The 17,129-nt window shown below is 39.6% G+C and overlaps 1 protein-coding gene across 9 annotated transcripts in view; it reads right to left on the reverse strand.

The window, feature by feature from the left end:
- Nucleotides 1–1,270: 1,270 nt before the first annotated feature.
- The window catches only part of ASH1L (ASH1 like histone lysine methyltransferase), a 209,302-nt gene continuing 193,443 nt past the window's right edge, over nt 1,271–17,129 (reverse strand). For all 9 annotated transcript variants that reach the window (XM_068540958.1, XM_068540954.1, XM_068540956.1 and 6 more), the window contains 12 exons: nt 14,662–14,814; nt 12,640–12,694; nt 12,425–12,557; nt 11,122–11,370; nt 10,064–10,150; nt 9,045–9,135; nt 8,423–8,561; nt 8,123–8,295; nt 6,906–7,072; nt 5,660–5,700; nt 4,386–4,687; nt 1,271–3,741 (listed from right to left, as the gene is read on the reverse strand). In XM_068540958.1, the coding sequence (XP_068397059.1) occupies nt 3,650–3,741; nt 4,386–4,687; nt 5,660–5,700; nt 6,906–7,072; nt 8,123–8,295; nt 8,423–8,561; nt 9,045–9,135; nt 10,064–10,150; nt 11,122–11,370; nt 12,425–12,557; nt 12,640–12,694; nt 14,662–14,814 (1,682 nt within the window). In that variant the 3' untranslated portion in view covers nt 1,271–3,649. The remainder of the gene's footprint in view (nt 3,742–4,385; nt 4,688–5,659; nt 5,701–6,905; nt 7,073–8,122; nt 8,296–8,422; nt 8,562–9,044; nt 9,136–10,063; nt 10,151–11,121; nt 11,371–12,424; nt 12,558–12,639; nt 12,695–14,661; nt 14,815–17,129) is intronic.

Below are 17,129 nucleotides of genomic sequence, written 5' to 3' on the forward strand. Positions count from 1 at the left end.
TCTTAAAGTGAGATCTACAGAGTAATCTTTGTGGGGGGGCATGATTCTAAAGTTTCAGAAATCCTTTACTGATATAGAGCTTTCATTTCCTGTGATTCAACCTGCCCTCTCCTTTTCCTGACTCCTATCCCTATGTGCCTGGTTTTATAGTGGGTAATCCTCAAAAGTGGGAGGGGTTCTAGAACAATACTGTCAGAGCATCAGTGAGATACGGTGATATTGGCAGTTGGAGCCTAACGGTTCTCAAGTAACAGAACAGGGGACCTCCTTGCAGGACATCTTGAGATAGGACAAACATTGATATGAAATTAGTTTTGTACTATTATCATCATTACATATTATCTAGAATAGAACAGCTGTAAGTAGGTATTAAAGGGATATTAAAGGTTAAAAAAATTAAAGATTAAAAAAACTTAACTACTAATGTATTGTTTTTGCAGCCATGAATAGACTATTGGGTAATAGTGGGATGAACCCCAAGTTGTTGTAGGAGTGGAGATTGAGCTCTTGCAGTCAACTGTCTTGATGCTTCTGTGCAACTATATTCTAGCTGACTCAAAGCCTAAATAAATGTCTGACTCCTGTCTGGGGCAAGATTTTGTTAGGTCTTTCGGTTGTTGGCAGGAATGGTTTTATCTTCCTTAGTAGGATCATGCTTTGGCTATTTCTGACACTTTCCTATTTGCAGATGAACATAAAGATTTTGGAGTTCTGGCTCCAACACTAGTTACTAGGTGATCTCTGGCAAGTTATACTTAACCTTCCAGAGCTTCAGTTTTTGCTTCTACAAAAATGGGTATAGTAACTACACAGGGCTATTATGAGGATTAACTAGCTACAAGATCTTGGGTGAGTTACTTAACCTCTCTGTTGCTTCAGTTTCCTCATCTATAAAATTTGGTTTTGGTACCAACCAAAAAGGCTGTTGTGAAGACTAAATAAATGAATACATGTAAATTGCTTACAGTGGAAACGGTCTAACATAGTGGCCTAGAAAATGTAGCATAAACTTATGATGTCTATGTGTTACAAGGGGTAGAGGTGTAGAAGATTATTATGCTGATTGGCTAGGCTGGGCCCAGACCAAAAAGATTGTAATATTGAGGAAATGGCTTTATCCGATAGTCAACAGCAGTTAGCGTGCCCCCGTGGGGCCCAGGATAATGATGATGTGGTTTTAAACAGATCTCTTTGGAAACACGATGGAGAAGATCCTGAAAGACAAATGGAGGATAGGAAAGAGGAAAAAAATAGCAAGCTCACCACTCTGTAGTTAGGAAAAGTTTTTTCCATTTAATACTAGACTTTCAAGGATTGAGATGCAAGCTTTTTATGCAATTACATCCAATGTTAAAATTGGTAATACATAATTTACAAAGATTAACATCAAAACAATCATCTATTTAGATATGCTTTTGTAAAAAGGAAATATATTAGCAGCATTTATATTTTCCGCAATCACACAGCCTACAGACATGCAGACTAACTCTGTATCTATTTGCAGTGATGTAGTGCTTTGCCCCGCATTTCAAACACCAAAACCCGCCTGGCAGCTAGGGGGTTCTTTTTATTCGTTATTATAAAACAACCGAAAAATAAAAAAAGGCATTAATTTCTACACCAGTAAGAAAAAACAAGTTTTTGCACTTACCTAACATTTGATTGTCTAAAAAACATTTCAGTTTTTAGTCTTTCAACAAAAGAAAGATAAAATGACAGAGCGTAGTGTCTTTTGCTTCTGTTCTCGCATTTTACAAAGTTTTTTTTTCTTTTTTAGTCTTTTTTAAAATTTTAGTGTTTAACACTATTAAAGGAAATATTGACTTTTAATCTCTTTCTTGTCATTTTCCTGCTTTGACTAAAAGGAGACCCCCAAAGTGCCCCTATTCCCACCTCCCTCCCACCCGGCTCCCTGCAATGAAAACCAAAAGAAACCACTCAAACGGGCTTGGACATGCGATTTTCCCAGCTCCACACGTGAGTATCTTATACCCAGGTCTCTTAGTAATGTACAGTGCTTCTCTACAGTAAGAAAATACTCCAAACTATTTTCTTAATTCTCTTTTTTCTTTAATAAAATATTTATTCTGCTTTTTCTCTGCTCAAGGGGATCTTTGGCATCCCCTGTCTCTTTTGTTTTTTTTGTTTTTTTTCCTCAAGATTGACACAGAAAGGAGAAAAAGAAAGATTCAATGGAATGGAAGGTGGTCAATGTTTCTACCTAAACAAGTCAGAGCGTCGTCATCATAAGAGGAAATGTACAATTAGGACAGCATTGGTCCAATATTAGAAAAAAGTAATGGGAAAATGTTTAACTGTTGTATTGCTTACTAATCACGCAGCAGATATATATATATATATATATATATATATATATATATACATACATATATATATACACACACAACTTGGCACATTTAAAAACCATCTTTTCTCTTATAAGAACACCTAAAACGTATATGCATATGTCTGTCTGAAAAGACAACAAAGCAAAGCTTTTTAAATTTTATTTTTAAAGAGACAGTATTATCTGGTAACTTCTGGTCAAGAGAATGGGAAGGAAGGTGACACCCTGGATATCCCTCCTGAAGATGAAGTCATCAGGAAGGTGGAGGAAAGATGGAACTAGGGGTGGGGAGAATACACTGTCTCTTTAAGAGATGGACATTGAAAACTGTACAAGTAAAACAAGAAGTAGTGTTTTCAATTGATAATCTACACTCACAACAAATACTCTAATAGGTGAATACTGCTCAACAGTTTATGTAGTGACTTGTTGGGGGGTGGTTAGAGTTCATTTTTATGTAGGTTTTAAAATGATTTTTCTTTGAAATGAATCTCCATTCGCACAGCACAGCAGACACACAAGAACCATAGCACATAAACAGCACGTGTGCTGGCGGGGGCCTGGGCTTCTCATTAGAAAAAATTATGTTCGGCAGGTTATGAAGGTTAGAACAAAAATAGTTACAATAAGTACTGTGCCCTTCTGACCCCATGGGGGCCTTCCCTATTCCATGATTCCATTTGGGGGAGTAGAGGTAGGGAGAGGGGCAGCAGTTACAAGTGCTTTGAGTTGTCAACTCACATTTTACTTTGACCTGGTTGGGGAAAAGAGGAGAGAGAAACTTTTCCTAGTCAGGGATTTGGAACAAGGCCCAGCTACTGTTTCTGTTTTACGTCTCAGGTAGCTCTTGGAGCCTATAGAGAACAGACAGGGTAGGGGTGGGGATCCTGGCCCTATCCCTTTGGAGTTTGCGTTATACCTGGGTATAGGAAGCAGCTTCTTAGCAGTGCCTGCAGGATCAGAGGATGACACAGAAAAACCCAAGCTGTGGGGAGGGGCAAGTGCTGTAAAGTACCAAAAGATTCTGGTCATCCCCAATGTGCTCTGCCCTCCACCCTACATTATTAACCCTCAGGGTGAAGCAATGGAGAGGAAAACAAGTAAAACTGAACTGTTTAGACAGATCCCCTTCCTCTTCCTCTCCACTAGCTCCAAGGTTTACTAAGTACCTAATGTCAATGACATGGCCCCATTCCCCTTGCTGGACGGACCCTTCCCACCCCTGTCTACACTCAGAGAACAGGAGGCAGGACTGTTAGCTCCACTGGATCCCAGATGCTTGAGGTTCTCATTCTTTGAGGTTCACTTCCGAAAGCTGTTTTCTGGGATAAACAAAGTACGCCTTCGAAGTTTCCTGCCTGATCCTTCCTCCAGCAAGTAGGTCACATCGATGGCTGAAAACAGAACCAAGGAGGCTCATCAAATACTACCTTCCCACTCCTTATTCCAGATTTGAGTTCTCAGGAGATCACAGGAATTCAATGGTTCCGCTTCTGACCTATAAGCAATTTAGGCCTTCCTCCAGCCCCAAATGAAATAAGCTGTTCTCCAGGGAGGAGATCCTCTCACCTCCCAGTTTCATTCCCAAGATGTAACTAAACACGGGCCCGTGAAAGAACTTTATCATTTTTTTGGCCGTGCTGCGCAGCATGTGGGATTTTAGTTCCCCGACCAGGGGTCGAACCCATGCCCCCTGCAGTGGAAGCGCTGAGCCCTAACCACTGGATGGCCAGGGAATTCCCAAGAACTGTTCCTTTTTTTTTTTTTTTTTTTTTTAATTTATTTATTTTGGCTGTGCCGGGTCTTAGTTGTGGCATCCATGTGGGATCTAGTTCCCCGACCAGGGACTGAACCGACGCCCCCTGTATTGGGAGCATGGAGGATTACCCACTGGACCACCAGGCAAGTCCCAGAACTGTACCATTTTTAAAGAATATTTTCCATTCTAAGCAAGTAATTAGAAGTTGCTCTTTCTCATTCCCTCTCTGCTGATTTCCCATTTATCTTAAACCCTAGATATGAGCCTGATTCTCCTTACCATTTTTCCCAGGGATTTTTTCAAGGAGATTGAGCAAGATCTGGTTGAGTCGTTCCCGTTGACTATGCCGTCGTTCCTCAGGGGTGCAAGCTGCTTGGGGTTCTTGCCTACTTTCCTCTGTTTTTTTTTCACCCTCACTGACTTCAGCAGTGGCCCCCTCCCGTTCTGGCTCCTCCAGGCTGGGCATCTCATTGGCTGCTTGCTCCTGACTGGCCAGAACCTCTTCAATCAAGGGCAGAGCATCATCCTCCTGGCCCAGGTCTTTCAGGGGTGGCTTTGAGCGCTCAGACTTCCAGGATGATCTGCCAGAAAGATATGTGAATTTAGAGAGGAAGGCTAAGCAGGGCACTTGGGGATGGAAGGGGAATGAAGGGAAAAGACCTCGAGATGGCTTGAGATCCTGCAGTCTAGCTGTTAGAGCCTTGGCTCAAGAGGTAAGAAACTTGGCTATAGTCTTCACTTTATTATTTTTTGAAAAAAACCACTACCTTTCTCTGAAATTTAATTTCTATTTACAAAATTCAATTTTTCTTCTTTCCTTCAGGAATCCACAAAACAGACCAGAGCTGGTAAAACGCTTAGCTAGCTCTGACTGCTTCATGAGTACACAGAAGTATGGCACAACCTTGTGATACCAATAGTCCAACTAAAATGAGCATTTAAATAGAGTTTTTACTTTTCCTAAATTTCTTCTCACATCTATTATCTGGTATTTTATTTTTCTAATATTGAAATATAGTTGATTTCCTTATGGTAAGCTATTGATGTAGGTAAAGTAATTGTTACGCTACCATTCAACAGAAAAGGAAATTGAAGAAAAGCCTTCGGTACTTTCTCTAAGAATACACCTCTGTGTACAAAATAGCACAAATAAAAACTATGAGCCCAAACTGCTCAGTTAAAACCGTGCACTTCTAGCTACTTCTGTTCCTTGACAGAAGTCCTAAGAGCTGATACACCTTGCGGCAATAGGGAAAACTTGCAGAAACCTAAAAAAGATTTTTCCAAATCTGTCTGGAGTTCTGTTCCAAATCCTTCCCTTTCTCTATCTCTAATCTTACAAATCTCCCTCCCTGCCCCAACTAAGGCTCCATAACGAGACCACACCTACTGAAGTCTAGTTCTTCTATATTACTGTTGGCACTATATTGGTCTACTTTGTCAGAGACTCCCCAATCCTAGGTGTGGGGCTGAGTGGGTAGGTGGTCGTTCTCTTGCTCCATTCAAGTTATTGGTTAATCCCTTAGGCTCCTTACATCCCCCATGGGACTCACCGCCCTCCGTTCCTCTTGTAGTTGTCTGGGACATAATGAGGCTGCAGAGAAGAAATGGAAGTGGTAAGTGTACTGCAGAAGCTGGGAAAGCTGACACAGATGATCTGGGGCAAACTCAGGATAAGGGAGGTTGGGAGGTGGGGAGGTGGGGAGGTAAGGAGATAAAGAAAGAAAATAACTGGGCTATTGGGCTAAAACCTTTATTAAGTTGGGTGACTGTGTTAAGGTCAGAAGTTTAGTTCTAATCATCTGTAGGCCACACTGGTTTTTAGCATTTTGTAAGCCTAGAATGATAGTAGAAGGGATAGGCTCAAAATTCTTTTTGTCCCATCCCAGCTTTTAAGAAGTTAAGGTTGGGGTTTCAAAGTTGATCAGTGAGCTGCTGACTGAGCAAGCAAGATCAAAGAATTCTAGATGAGAGGCAGGGCTTGGTGGTGAGCAGAAAGAATATAAAATAAATATGATTTAGAGAAATCTAAAAATAATACTAGGAAAAATAGGAACATAAAGGTTTGCTTTCTGGTTAAGACTATTTCTAAGCATTCCAGGATGACAGCTCTGAATTCCGACAGGCCCACTGAAAAAAGACTCATGGATGAGGAATTTAGTCCAGGGTTTCATTATAGCAAATACATGGATAACCAAAACCTTTATGAAATGATGACAAATGGCACAATGTAACTGAAGGAATATGTTCACAATTTGAAAGAAAAAATAACACATAGGAAAAGGGCTGAAAATAAAAATGTTAACAGTGGTTATTTTCTATGTAGTAAGATAATAATTTTTTCTTCTTAATGCTTCTGTACTTTTCAAATTTTATATAATGATAATGCCTTATATTTTAAATCCAGGTATAAAAAAGAAAAAGCACTGAATTATTTTCACCAAAGGTTTCTCAATGTTATTGATATTCTTTTTGTTTCTGAAAATTATGGGTGTGAAAAACATAACAAAAAACTATGATATGAGGCTCAAGGGCAAAGACTGTAAAGAGGTGGGAGAGAAAAAAGAGGAAAACCTAACTGAAGTATAACAACAATTCCCTGAGGCACAGCCCATGCCAGGAAATGCAGAATAAATGCATTTTTGCTGCTCAAACATACCAAATAGAGAGGGAGTTTTCCAGTTTGGGATGGAAACAGGATGAAGAAGCAGAGAGCCACTTGAAAATTCTCACTCTGTGAATTCCATGCATGAACTAGATTGTCCTGACACGTACAGTGAAGAGAGGAAGGGGACTTACTGAGAAATCTCTTTTAGGAGTGAGCTTCTTGGGGAAGTGATCAAAGGCATAGGGTTTGGTGCAGACGGGATAGCGGTTCCGGTGGATCTTGTAAAACAGGTGTGCTGACTTGTCAAGCCGATAATCACAGATGTACACATCTTGCTCCTTCACTCCTTTGGGTCTCCCTATGAGTCCAAACACTGTTAAAGAACCCTCCCTACTTCCCCTTCCCTCACCCTGAGCTGCCCCTCACATACCATTGGGAGAGCAGTGAGACCCCTAAGAGGGAAACATGGTAGCTGTTTTGAGAGGGGGAACAACTAAGCATTTGGTGACTTCAGAAGAAAGGAGACATTAGTGTCAAAGAAAGGGGAAAGGGAATCTAAGAGTTGAAGGGCATTCTATAGGATGGAAAGAAACCAGAAATGTAGACTGAGTGCTGCAGGAATTTTTGAGAGAACATTTCGAAGGAAAAACAGAGCACATTTTGGGGAAGTTATCAGAAAAGAATAACTGTATAAATGAGGGAAGCACATTTGGTAATGAACACTTTATAAACTGGGGGACTGAGGAGTCATTATGGGGCTTCAAGCAGTTAGTTTTTGCATGGAATATATATTCTCCTGGACTATTTTGCTGTGATACTAAGAGAAAGAGCTAGGCAACTGAACTACTTATAATGGTATCTAACATATACTGAGTTTTACTGTGAGCCATAAACTGCGCTTAGTGCTTTTGTCATTTAATCCTTACAAAACTCTCTAAAATAGATACTAATCCCTATTTTCAGTAGGCTAAGTAACTTTCCCAAGGGCACACAGGTAAAAAGTGGTAGAGCTGGAATTTGAAATTAGATTGTCTGATTCCACTGTTAACCACAAACCTTATAAAACTATTGTGTTTTCTTGTTTGTTTGTTTGTTTAATGTAGAGAGTTGATGATGGCCATAAGGATTTTGGAATGGGGGGGTGAAGTAACTTACCTTCCCACAAGTACTAATAGAGTGCTAATTACATACTATGAAAAAAAAAATGAATTAACAAAAAGAGAATTAACATTTATTAAGTAACAAGCACTAGGTAAAAGAAAGAAAGAATATTATATAGCTCTCTGAAGCTTCATAGCTAACCTTGGATAACCTTTTATCAGAGAGAGACTACATGAACAGAGTGGGCAGTTGTAGATCAATGAATAGCAGACAGGAGGTCATTTTTTAAGTAGTCCAAATCACTTACCTTTACAATATGTATACAGATCCAATACACAGCAGGTGCCCACTACAGCCTCCAAGGGAATGATCTCATAAAGCGGCACCCGGAATAGTTCATTGTGATAGAACCGACGGGATGGAGAGTGGTGGGTTTCATGGGGACGAAAATAATGGTGACCAAAGGCAAACCGTTCCTCTCTAAAAAAAGAAAAAAAGAAAAAAAGAAAAGGGAGAGGTTTAGTTAAGTAGCATGATCCTAGTGAATATCCAGCTCTGTGCTGGTAGGGTACAGCTAAAAGAATAGCGATAGGACCTCAACACATACTTTTCATTCTTCCAAAGCTTCTCAATGCGGAATATGTCAAGTTTATCTCGGTTAATGTGAGACAATAGTCGATAGGACTGACGGACTGGGTGGCCATCAGGGGTGCGCCGACTATCCCTCATCAGATATACACAGTCACCTAGGCAGGCACAGGAGAAGGTTAAGACACAGAAGGCACAGAACACAGGAGAAGGTTAAAATGATTCCTGCATAAATTCTGTTAGGTATCCCTTAGTCTGACCCAACGTCTACATAGAAAGAACTTAAAATCTAAAACAATAAAATCTGAAACAATAAATACATAACTACAACCAGCAGTATAATGGTGATGACAATCAATTCTAGACTATGAGAATGACATGAGGGAGGTCCTCCACCTCTTGGAATCCTATATGTCTTTCCCAGTCTTAAAATTAGCTTTATAACACCCTGGTCTCTCCAATTTAGCTTTATTTGGTGGAGGTAAATGTATGTAAGCCTAAGGACTTGAGGATAAAAAAAAGGTATATTCTATTGCTGCTAAAGGTCATATGGTGACAATCACTATTATGCAGACAGCAGATGCCCCCTACTGTTCAGAATGGTCAGCTTTGGCAAGTAGAGTCAGCTTCTGTGTACGCACCTTGACGAAGCAGCAAGTCATCTCGGAGCAAACAGATGAAGTAGACACAGCCAGGTTGGGCGTAGTGGGGCCGAGGGATCATGGGTACCTCCTGGTAAGAGCAGAAAGCCGATGGATAAGGGCTGGGACTATTGTATCCAGCCTCTCTATTCAAGAGAAAAAGAACTACAACCTAGAATTCCCAACCAATTAAGACTTACTGTTTAGTCGTTTCAATACAGCACAGATATTAAAAAAAGATGACAGCAACCAGAGTTGTTAAACTTGAAAAAGTGAACGCAGAGGACAAACCTGACAGGCTAAGTATCCCAAACTGTACTCTATGAAGCACTAATTGTGTGGTTGCTTTGTGCCATCTAAAGGGCATCTGAAAATGTGTGAAGGGGGACTTAGTCACAATGACTGGAGGAGGCTACTAGCATTTAGTGCCCAAGGGCTAAGAAAGCAAACATTCTGCAATGTATCCCTCACAACACTGAAGAACTGTCCACTCAAACTGACAACAGCACCACTGTTAAGAAATACTGCCTAAATACCTCCTTTTATAGAAGATCACACATATAAATATGGCAGAGCCAAGACAAAAACCCATTTAATAACTTGAGCAAGATACCCCGACCTGCCAGCTCTCCTAAAAAATGGGCCTAAGACTAACCTTTGTTGACTCCGAGCCCAGTGGTCTTTTCACTTAAACACTGCTTAACATAAGTGATATTTAGAGTACCCAAGTTCTAAACTTTATAAGTTACTTCTGTCATGGATAGTAGTGTTTATAAAAACCATGGTTTTATATAGTTCCATTCTTTCCGTAGATTTCTAAGTATTCTCCCTTTGGTCTCAATCAAAAGGGAAAGGGAAGGGCAGAATTATTACCCTCAATGTAAAGTGTAAGAAACTGAGGCCTAGAGAGGTTGAATAACTTATCAAAGGAAATTCAGTGCATTAGGAGCAGGGCAGATAAAATACCGTGTGCCACATCTCCTACTTTTAGATTAGAGTGTTATCAGAGGGCAACTTACTCTGTCCACGGGCCTCGGGTCACACTGCTCACAAAGGTAGTGCTCCACATCTGAGTTCACGCCCATGCAGTCACAGTGCTGCCACACCTGTAGAAAAAAAAAGTGTGTGTGTATGTAGGGGGTCAGACTTACTGAGAGAAGTCCTGGGGGCTAAGAATAAAAAAATGTGCGGGAGTTCCCTGGCGGTCCAGTGGTTAGGACTCGGCGCTTTCACTGCCGGGGCCTGGATTCAATCCCCGGTCAGGGAACTAAGATCTCGCAAGCTGTGGCAAAAAAAAAAAAGGCGGTAGGACAGGGTAAAGTAAAACAGGAACTAAGGATGTTAAGGAGGTAAGTGAGAAATTAGAGATAAATGGTAAAGTAGGGGGAAAAAAGAATGAGGACTTATCTGAACATAAGTATACAGATTGGTTCATAATACGTAGATCTGGGCAAACAAAATAAGGAGATGGACAGAGAACAGGAGGATGAATGAATACAGTACCAAGCTATTACTTACAAAATAATATGTATCAACAATATGGCCACTGGGAAAGGCTTTATAGTTATGTTTTGACTTATCCTTACCTAATTATATCCTCCCAACAATCCTATGTGTTACTCATAACTCCATTTTCCATAAGGTAATGAGTGCAGATGAATCAGATGGGGATACTAGGGCTCAAATCCAGGCCTTGACTCCTTCATCAGGAGCTCCATATATTGCATTCCATCTGTATTAATGCTATATAGAGTGTAGTACCGCTCATGTTTTTCAGGTAAAGCACTATCCTAAATATTATCATTCTTCTTGATCCAGATTACATTAGAAGTGTGCAGTGGAAAGTGGGCAGAAAGAATGGGAGGTAGAAAAAAGAAGAGAAGGATAAAATGAAAGGGGGAGTTATCAAAAAGGAGAAGGACAATATGGTGAACAGTAAAGGATAACAGAAACCAAGGCAAAGTTAAAGTTTATAAAAAGCCCGTCAAGCCACGCCAAAAGAGGCAGGGGCCGCTGCTTTGAATATAGTCACCATGCTCATCAGGACTAGGCTTCTGCTTCACCTCCTGACCCTCACCATGCACTTGTCACACTGGATCATGAGGCCTTCGTCCTTGTAGAGGCCACAGATACAGCGGATAACATCATCGTCCTTCTCATGACCGTTCTCCTTCTCAGAGACTGAGGTCTCACTGCTGTCTGCCTCACTTGCTGTCTCTCCCACAATCTCATCAATCTGGGCTGATGCCTCGTGCCGGGCATTGTAATAGGCCTTTCGTAGGCGGCAAACATCTCTTCCAACCGGCGATTTACGTCCATAATACTTCTGAAGAAAGCAGAAGAAAGAAATCATGTTTGTCTTCTCAATATGGCTTAAAAATATACCTGAAGAGGTAGCGGGATTTTCTTTACCCTCCCATTTGGTTAACATATTTTTAATACCAACAAATATAGGTGCCAGACAGTTGAAAACAACTTAAACTGAACTAAAATGAATTAAAATTAGAATCTGCATGGTAATTTTTCCATTTGCTCTGTTGCTCTATTATTCGACTCCTATCATAGACCTTATTATCCATTAGGATCAAAAACACAGTGGCCATGGAACATGATTAAGTACTGCAAGCATAACGTGGAGAATCTCTCCGTTTACCTTTGTCTTATAGATACTAGGGACAAAGCTACAAGTTTAAATATATTTGAAAGCTGGGTTTCAGGAGAAAGCATGTTAAAATTCAAAATTGCTATAATTTTTCTCGCACTTGTCTGTTTTTCTGTCATTTCTTGTCTTCAGTCTCAATTCCTCCTTCATCTAGTAGTCTCTTTTGTCCTTCAAACACCTCTCCAAGGTATTTCAAAATCACTGAACGATATCCTCTCTTCTACACATCATACCCATCCTCTCCTTTAAATCAGTTCAAGACCACCTTCTCTCCAATGAGCTTCACCTGTTCTGCAACCTATTAGTGTAATACCCCTCAATTCCATCCTTAAGATATATTTATTTGCCTATACATATTTCTGTGTATTTCACATATACTTATTGTCTCGAGAAAAGAGACTACAGATATGACTTAAATGTAGTAAAATGTCTGTATTACATAAACATAAAGGTTCAGCACTAAATTAGGTTTTTACAGAAATTGTTTTGGGAGTATGATTTAACCTTCCACTCTGGTCATATCACTGCCTTCATTTATTATATTTCCAATATTTAGTAAACTATAACCCTTATCCTAAGGGTACTCGATAAAAATTGTTGTCTTTCTTAATCAGAAATATGAAGGTTGCTAGGAGAAGAGTGTAAAAATCTTAAACTTCTAGAATAGATCTCTTCAGAACAAACTTCTTAATCTGTGTTTGAAGTCAGTGAAAAATACCTCAGCATTCCGAAACACCTTGAGCATGTCAGCATCAAAAGCCTCCACTGTCTTATAATAACCAATGAGGATCTGCTTCTCTATGGTGGAAAGATCTAGGGGATCAGAGATCTTCTCATAATAATCAGCATTCCTGGAACATAAAGCCAGGGTGTCAATCTGGTACACTTAGGACTTTTCTAAAACTCAAATGATTCCCACATATGTAAACTTACTTTTTCTTTGGGGGTAGGTTTAAAAGTGGTGCTGCCAGTGACTGTCGGGAAGAATCTGCAAGAGAATGCAAGGTTTAGTAGAAAGTCTGACTATAAGAAACAAGGGAGGCAAGTATTAACTCCTAACTGAAAAAGTAGAATCCCTAAAATTTAAAGTTAGGAAAAAAAAAATCTAAGTTTTTTTTTTAGGCCAGTGAAAAATGCAAACAAGGACTTTCCAGAAATGTGGGCAGTCAAAGGCAGAGATCAGAAGATGCTTTCAGGATTACCTGGAATATGAAAGATACAGTGTATATACTTGAAATATAAAATAAAACAGTGTTAGTTGGGTAATGAAAACTTTCTAAGAAGAATGAGAGATGGGAACTTACTGAAGTAGCTAGGGTGCTTAGGGCAAATTCCTACTCAACAAAATTTATTACATCAAAGATCATCTCATCCAAAAAATGTTTTCTAGTTCTCATTAATTGCCCATAGTTAATATTACTCTGTTGGTTTGGATTCAATTAAATTCCAGATAATGAATAATTCAGTACTCTAAATATTTTCTGGAATCCATCTTCTTATAACAGTTGCTCTGTATTATGAAAACAGAATTCATGGTGTGGGGCTGCTTCTCACTTGCTATCTTACTTTCGAACAACTCACTACACAGAGAGAAAAAGCCTATTGTTTCATGCCCAGAATGCAGTGACATATAGATACATCTACTGCTGTTTCACATTAGATCAGATGGGGCTGGTTGAGAATACAGAGTGTGATCTTCAGGGAATGTAAAGGGAGTAGGTGCCACAAAACTTTACATATTAGGACAGGCTGGTCTCCCCTTTCTTCTTTCCATCCTTAGGTTAGCAAAATGGCAAAAAACCACTAAAACATGACGATAAATAGTAGAGAAAGAAAACCAAATTCCTCAGAATTTAGGGAAAGGAAGGAAGCAAAAGTTGATGGCTGATTATAACAACAACAAAAAAGACTCACAGATATGGAGAACAAATTAGTGGTTACCAGTAGGGAGAGGGAACTGGGGAAGGGCAAGATAGGGGTAGCAGATTAAGAGGTACAAACTATTATGTATAAAATAAGCAACAAGGATATATTACTGTACAACACAAGGATATAGCCAATATTCTGTAATAACTATAAAAATTGTGATAACAAAAATTTATAACTTAAAAATTGCCAATCACTATACTGTACACCTGTAACATATAATATTGTAAATTAACTATACCTCAATTATAAAAAAATAAAGCAGACAAAAAAGCTGATGGCAAAAGCTGCAATTCTTTGTTCAAATCTCTCATTTTAAATATCTACAAATTTCCTGGTCAGAAAAAGTCATGTACATTACCAAACTACCTACCTAAAATTAAAAATTCTCTCCTTCTCCACCCTCACCCCCAACACAAATCCACGAGATGTGTCTTGGAAGAGGAAAGGAGTGGGGTAAATATGTTTGCATGAAAATGCTTCGAAAGTAATTTTTTTGCAACTTTATATCCTTTTCCTTAATGTAGAAGTTAGGGCCTGTGAGCCTTCCAAAATATATGCAAAATTATGTACATAATATTTTTCTGGGGTAAGAGTCCACAACTTTATTCTCAAAGATATCTGTCAATCAAAAAAGGTTAAGAACCACGGATGTCATACATTCATAATACTTTTTTCTTAAATTGCTAATTCATTGCCTCATTCAGGAAAATTATATCCAAGACAAAGACCTACTTCTTTCTATCCTACAGCTAAAAAATGTGATTTCTAAATATAGTACTTAACTATGATAAAATTCCAATAAATACAAAAAATTAACCTAAAGATCCAGAGATTTAGAGACAATAATCCCTGAAGACTATAATCAGTCCTATAATTCTATACTCTGACAAAGGAAGAACTAAGTAAACCACCTAAATTCCTAGCCCTAAACTGTCATGTGTTCTTGGTCTTGGATATCTCAGGTGAGGTAAGTGATATAATTTTTTAAAAAGCTAAGGAGAAGGAATTTGGGGTAAATATGGTCACCTTTATAAGAGATTATGCCATCACAGATCTCTTTGAAGATCTGGGCTAGGCGGGCTGCCCGAGCTACTTCAATGTTTTCCTCTGCTGCTGCCAACCGTCTTGTTCGAACAGATCGAGCAGTCTGCAGGGCGGAGAACTGGGTCATGAAGACATCTGGAAGGATAAAGTGAAAATTAGTTTCAGGAAAAGAGGAGCTCTTTCTCTTCTGTGATGGATTCCTGCAATTTTCGCTATTTTCCTTAAAGTGACTAAGTAGGTTAGTGGTTATGGAGTTGTTTCTCTCCTCCTTAAAGAAACATCAGAAAACACTGGAGTTTACCAGAGAGACAAATCCTGCAATTTAAAGGGACTTACTAATGGCCAAATGCTATAGAGTAGTTGCAAGTCTGGGTTTCAAAATGAGTCTGTCTGCTTTTGAATTCTGGTCTCACTGCTTACTAGCTGTCTGATTTTGGGAAAGTTACTTAAACTTTGTGTCTCAGCTTCTCAACGGTAAAATGGGAAGAGTGGTAGTACAGGCACACCTCGGAGATATTGCAGGTTTGGTTCTAGAACACTGCAATAATGCGAATATTGCAAGAAAGGGAGTCACACGGAGGTCTTCGTTTCCCAGCACATGTGAAAGATATATTTACACTATCCTGTAGTCTATTAAGTGTGCAATAGCATTATATCTAAAAAAACAATGTACATACCTTACTTAAAAAATACTTTATTGCCAAAAAGTGCTAACCGTCATCTGAGTCTTCAGTGAGTTGTAATCTTTTTGCTGATAGAGGGCCTTGCCTTGATGTTGATGGCTGCTGACTGATCAGGGTGGTGGTTGCTGAAGGCTGGGGTGGCTGAGGCAGTTTCTCAAGACAAGGCAGCAGTGCAGTTTGCTGCATCTTTGACTCTTCCTTTCATGAATGATTTCTCTGCAGCATGCAGTACTTTTTTTTTTTCTCTCATGCAATGCTCTTTGATAGCATTTTACCCACAGAACTTCTTTCAAAATTGGAGTCAATCCTCTCAAACACTGTCACTGCCTTAGCAACTAAGTTTATGTAATATTCTAAATCTTTTGTTGCCATTTCAACAAAATCTTCACAGCGTCTTCACCAGGAGTAGATTCCATCTCAAGAAGCCACTTTCTTTGCTCATCCATACGAAGCAACTCCTCATCAGTGAAGATTTTACCATGAGAGTGCATCAGTTCAGTCTCACCTTCAGGCTCCCCTTCTATTTCTAGTTCTCTTGCTATTTCCACCACATCAGCAGTTACTTTCTACACTGAAGTCTTGAACCCCTCAAAGTCACCCATGAGGGTTGGAAACGACTTCCAAACTCCTGTTAATGTTGATATTTTGACCTCCTCCTGTGAACCACGAATGTTCTTAATGGCATCTAGAATCTTTTCCAGAAGGTTTTCAATTTCCTTTGCCCAGATCCATCAGAGGAATCACTATCTGTGGCAGCGGTAGCCTTATGAAATGTATTTCTTAAATAATAAGACTTGAATGTGGAAATTACTCCTTGATCCATGGGCTGCAGAGTGGATGTTGTGCTAGCAGGCATGAAAACAACATTAATCTCGTTGTACATCTCCATCAGAGCTCTTGGATGACCAGGTGCATTGTCAATGAGCAGTAACAATTTGAAAGGAATCTTTTTTCCTGAGCAGTAGGTCTCAACAGTGGCCTTTGTCAACAGATGTGCTGTCGTCCAGGCTTTGTTGTTCCATTTGAAAGAGCAGAGGCAGAGTAGATTTAGCATAATTCGAAAGGACCCTAGGATTTTTGGAATGGTAAATGAGCACTGGCTTCAACTTAAAGTCACCGGCTGCATTAGCCCCTAACAGAGAGAGTCAGCCTGTCCTTTGAACCTTTGAGCCAGGCACTGACTTCTTCTCTCTAGCTATGAAGTCCTAAGATGGCATCTTCTTCCAGTATAAGGCTGTTTCATCTACATTGAAAATCTGTTGTTTAGTGTAGCCACCTTCATTAATGATCTTAGCTGGATCTTCTGGATAACTTGCTGTAGCTTGTACATCAGCACTCACTGCTTCACCTTGTACTTCGATGTTAAACCTCATGAACCAACCTCTGCTAGCTTCAAATTTTTCTTCTGCAACTTCTTCACATCTCTCAGCCTTCACAGAACTGAAGAGAGTTAGGGCCTTGCTCTGGATTAGACTTTGGCTTATGGGAATGTTGTGACTGGTTTGACCTTCTATCCAGACCACTCAAACTTTCTCCATGTCAGCAATAGGGCTGTTTTACTTTCTTATCATTTGTGTGTTCACTGGAGTAGCACTTTTAATTTCCTTCAAGAACTTTTCCTTTTCATTCACAGCTTGGCTAACTGTTTGGCGCAAGAGGTCTAGCTTTCGGCCTGTCTCGGCTTAAGGCGTTGCCTTCCTCACTAAGCTTAATCATTTCTAGCTTTTGATTTCAAGTGAGAGACGTGAGACTCTTCCTTTCACTTGA

The sequence above is a fragment of the Eschrichtius robustus genome, chromosome 3 (genome assembly GCF_028021215.1).
Source record: "Eschrichtius robustus isolate mEscRob2 chromosome 3, mEscRob2.pri, whole genome shotgun sequence".
Lineage (NCBI taxonomy): Eukaryota > Metazoa > Chordata > Mammalia > Artiodactyla > Eschrichtiidae > Eschrichtius > Eschrichtius robustus.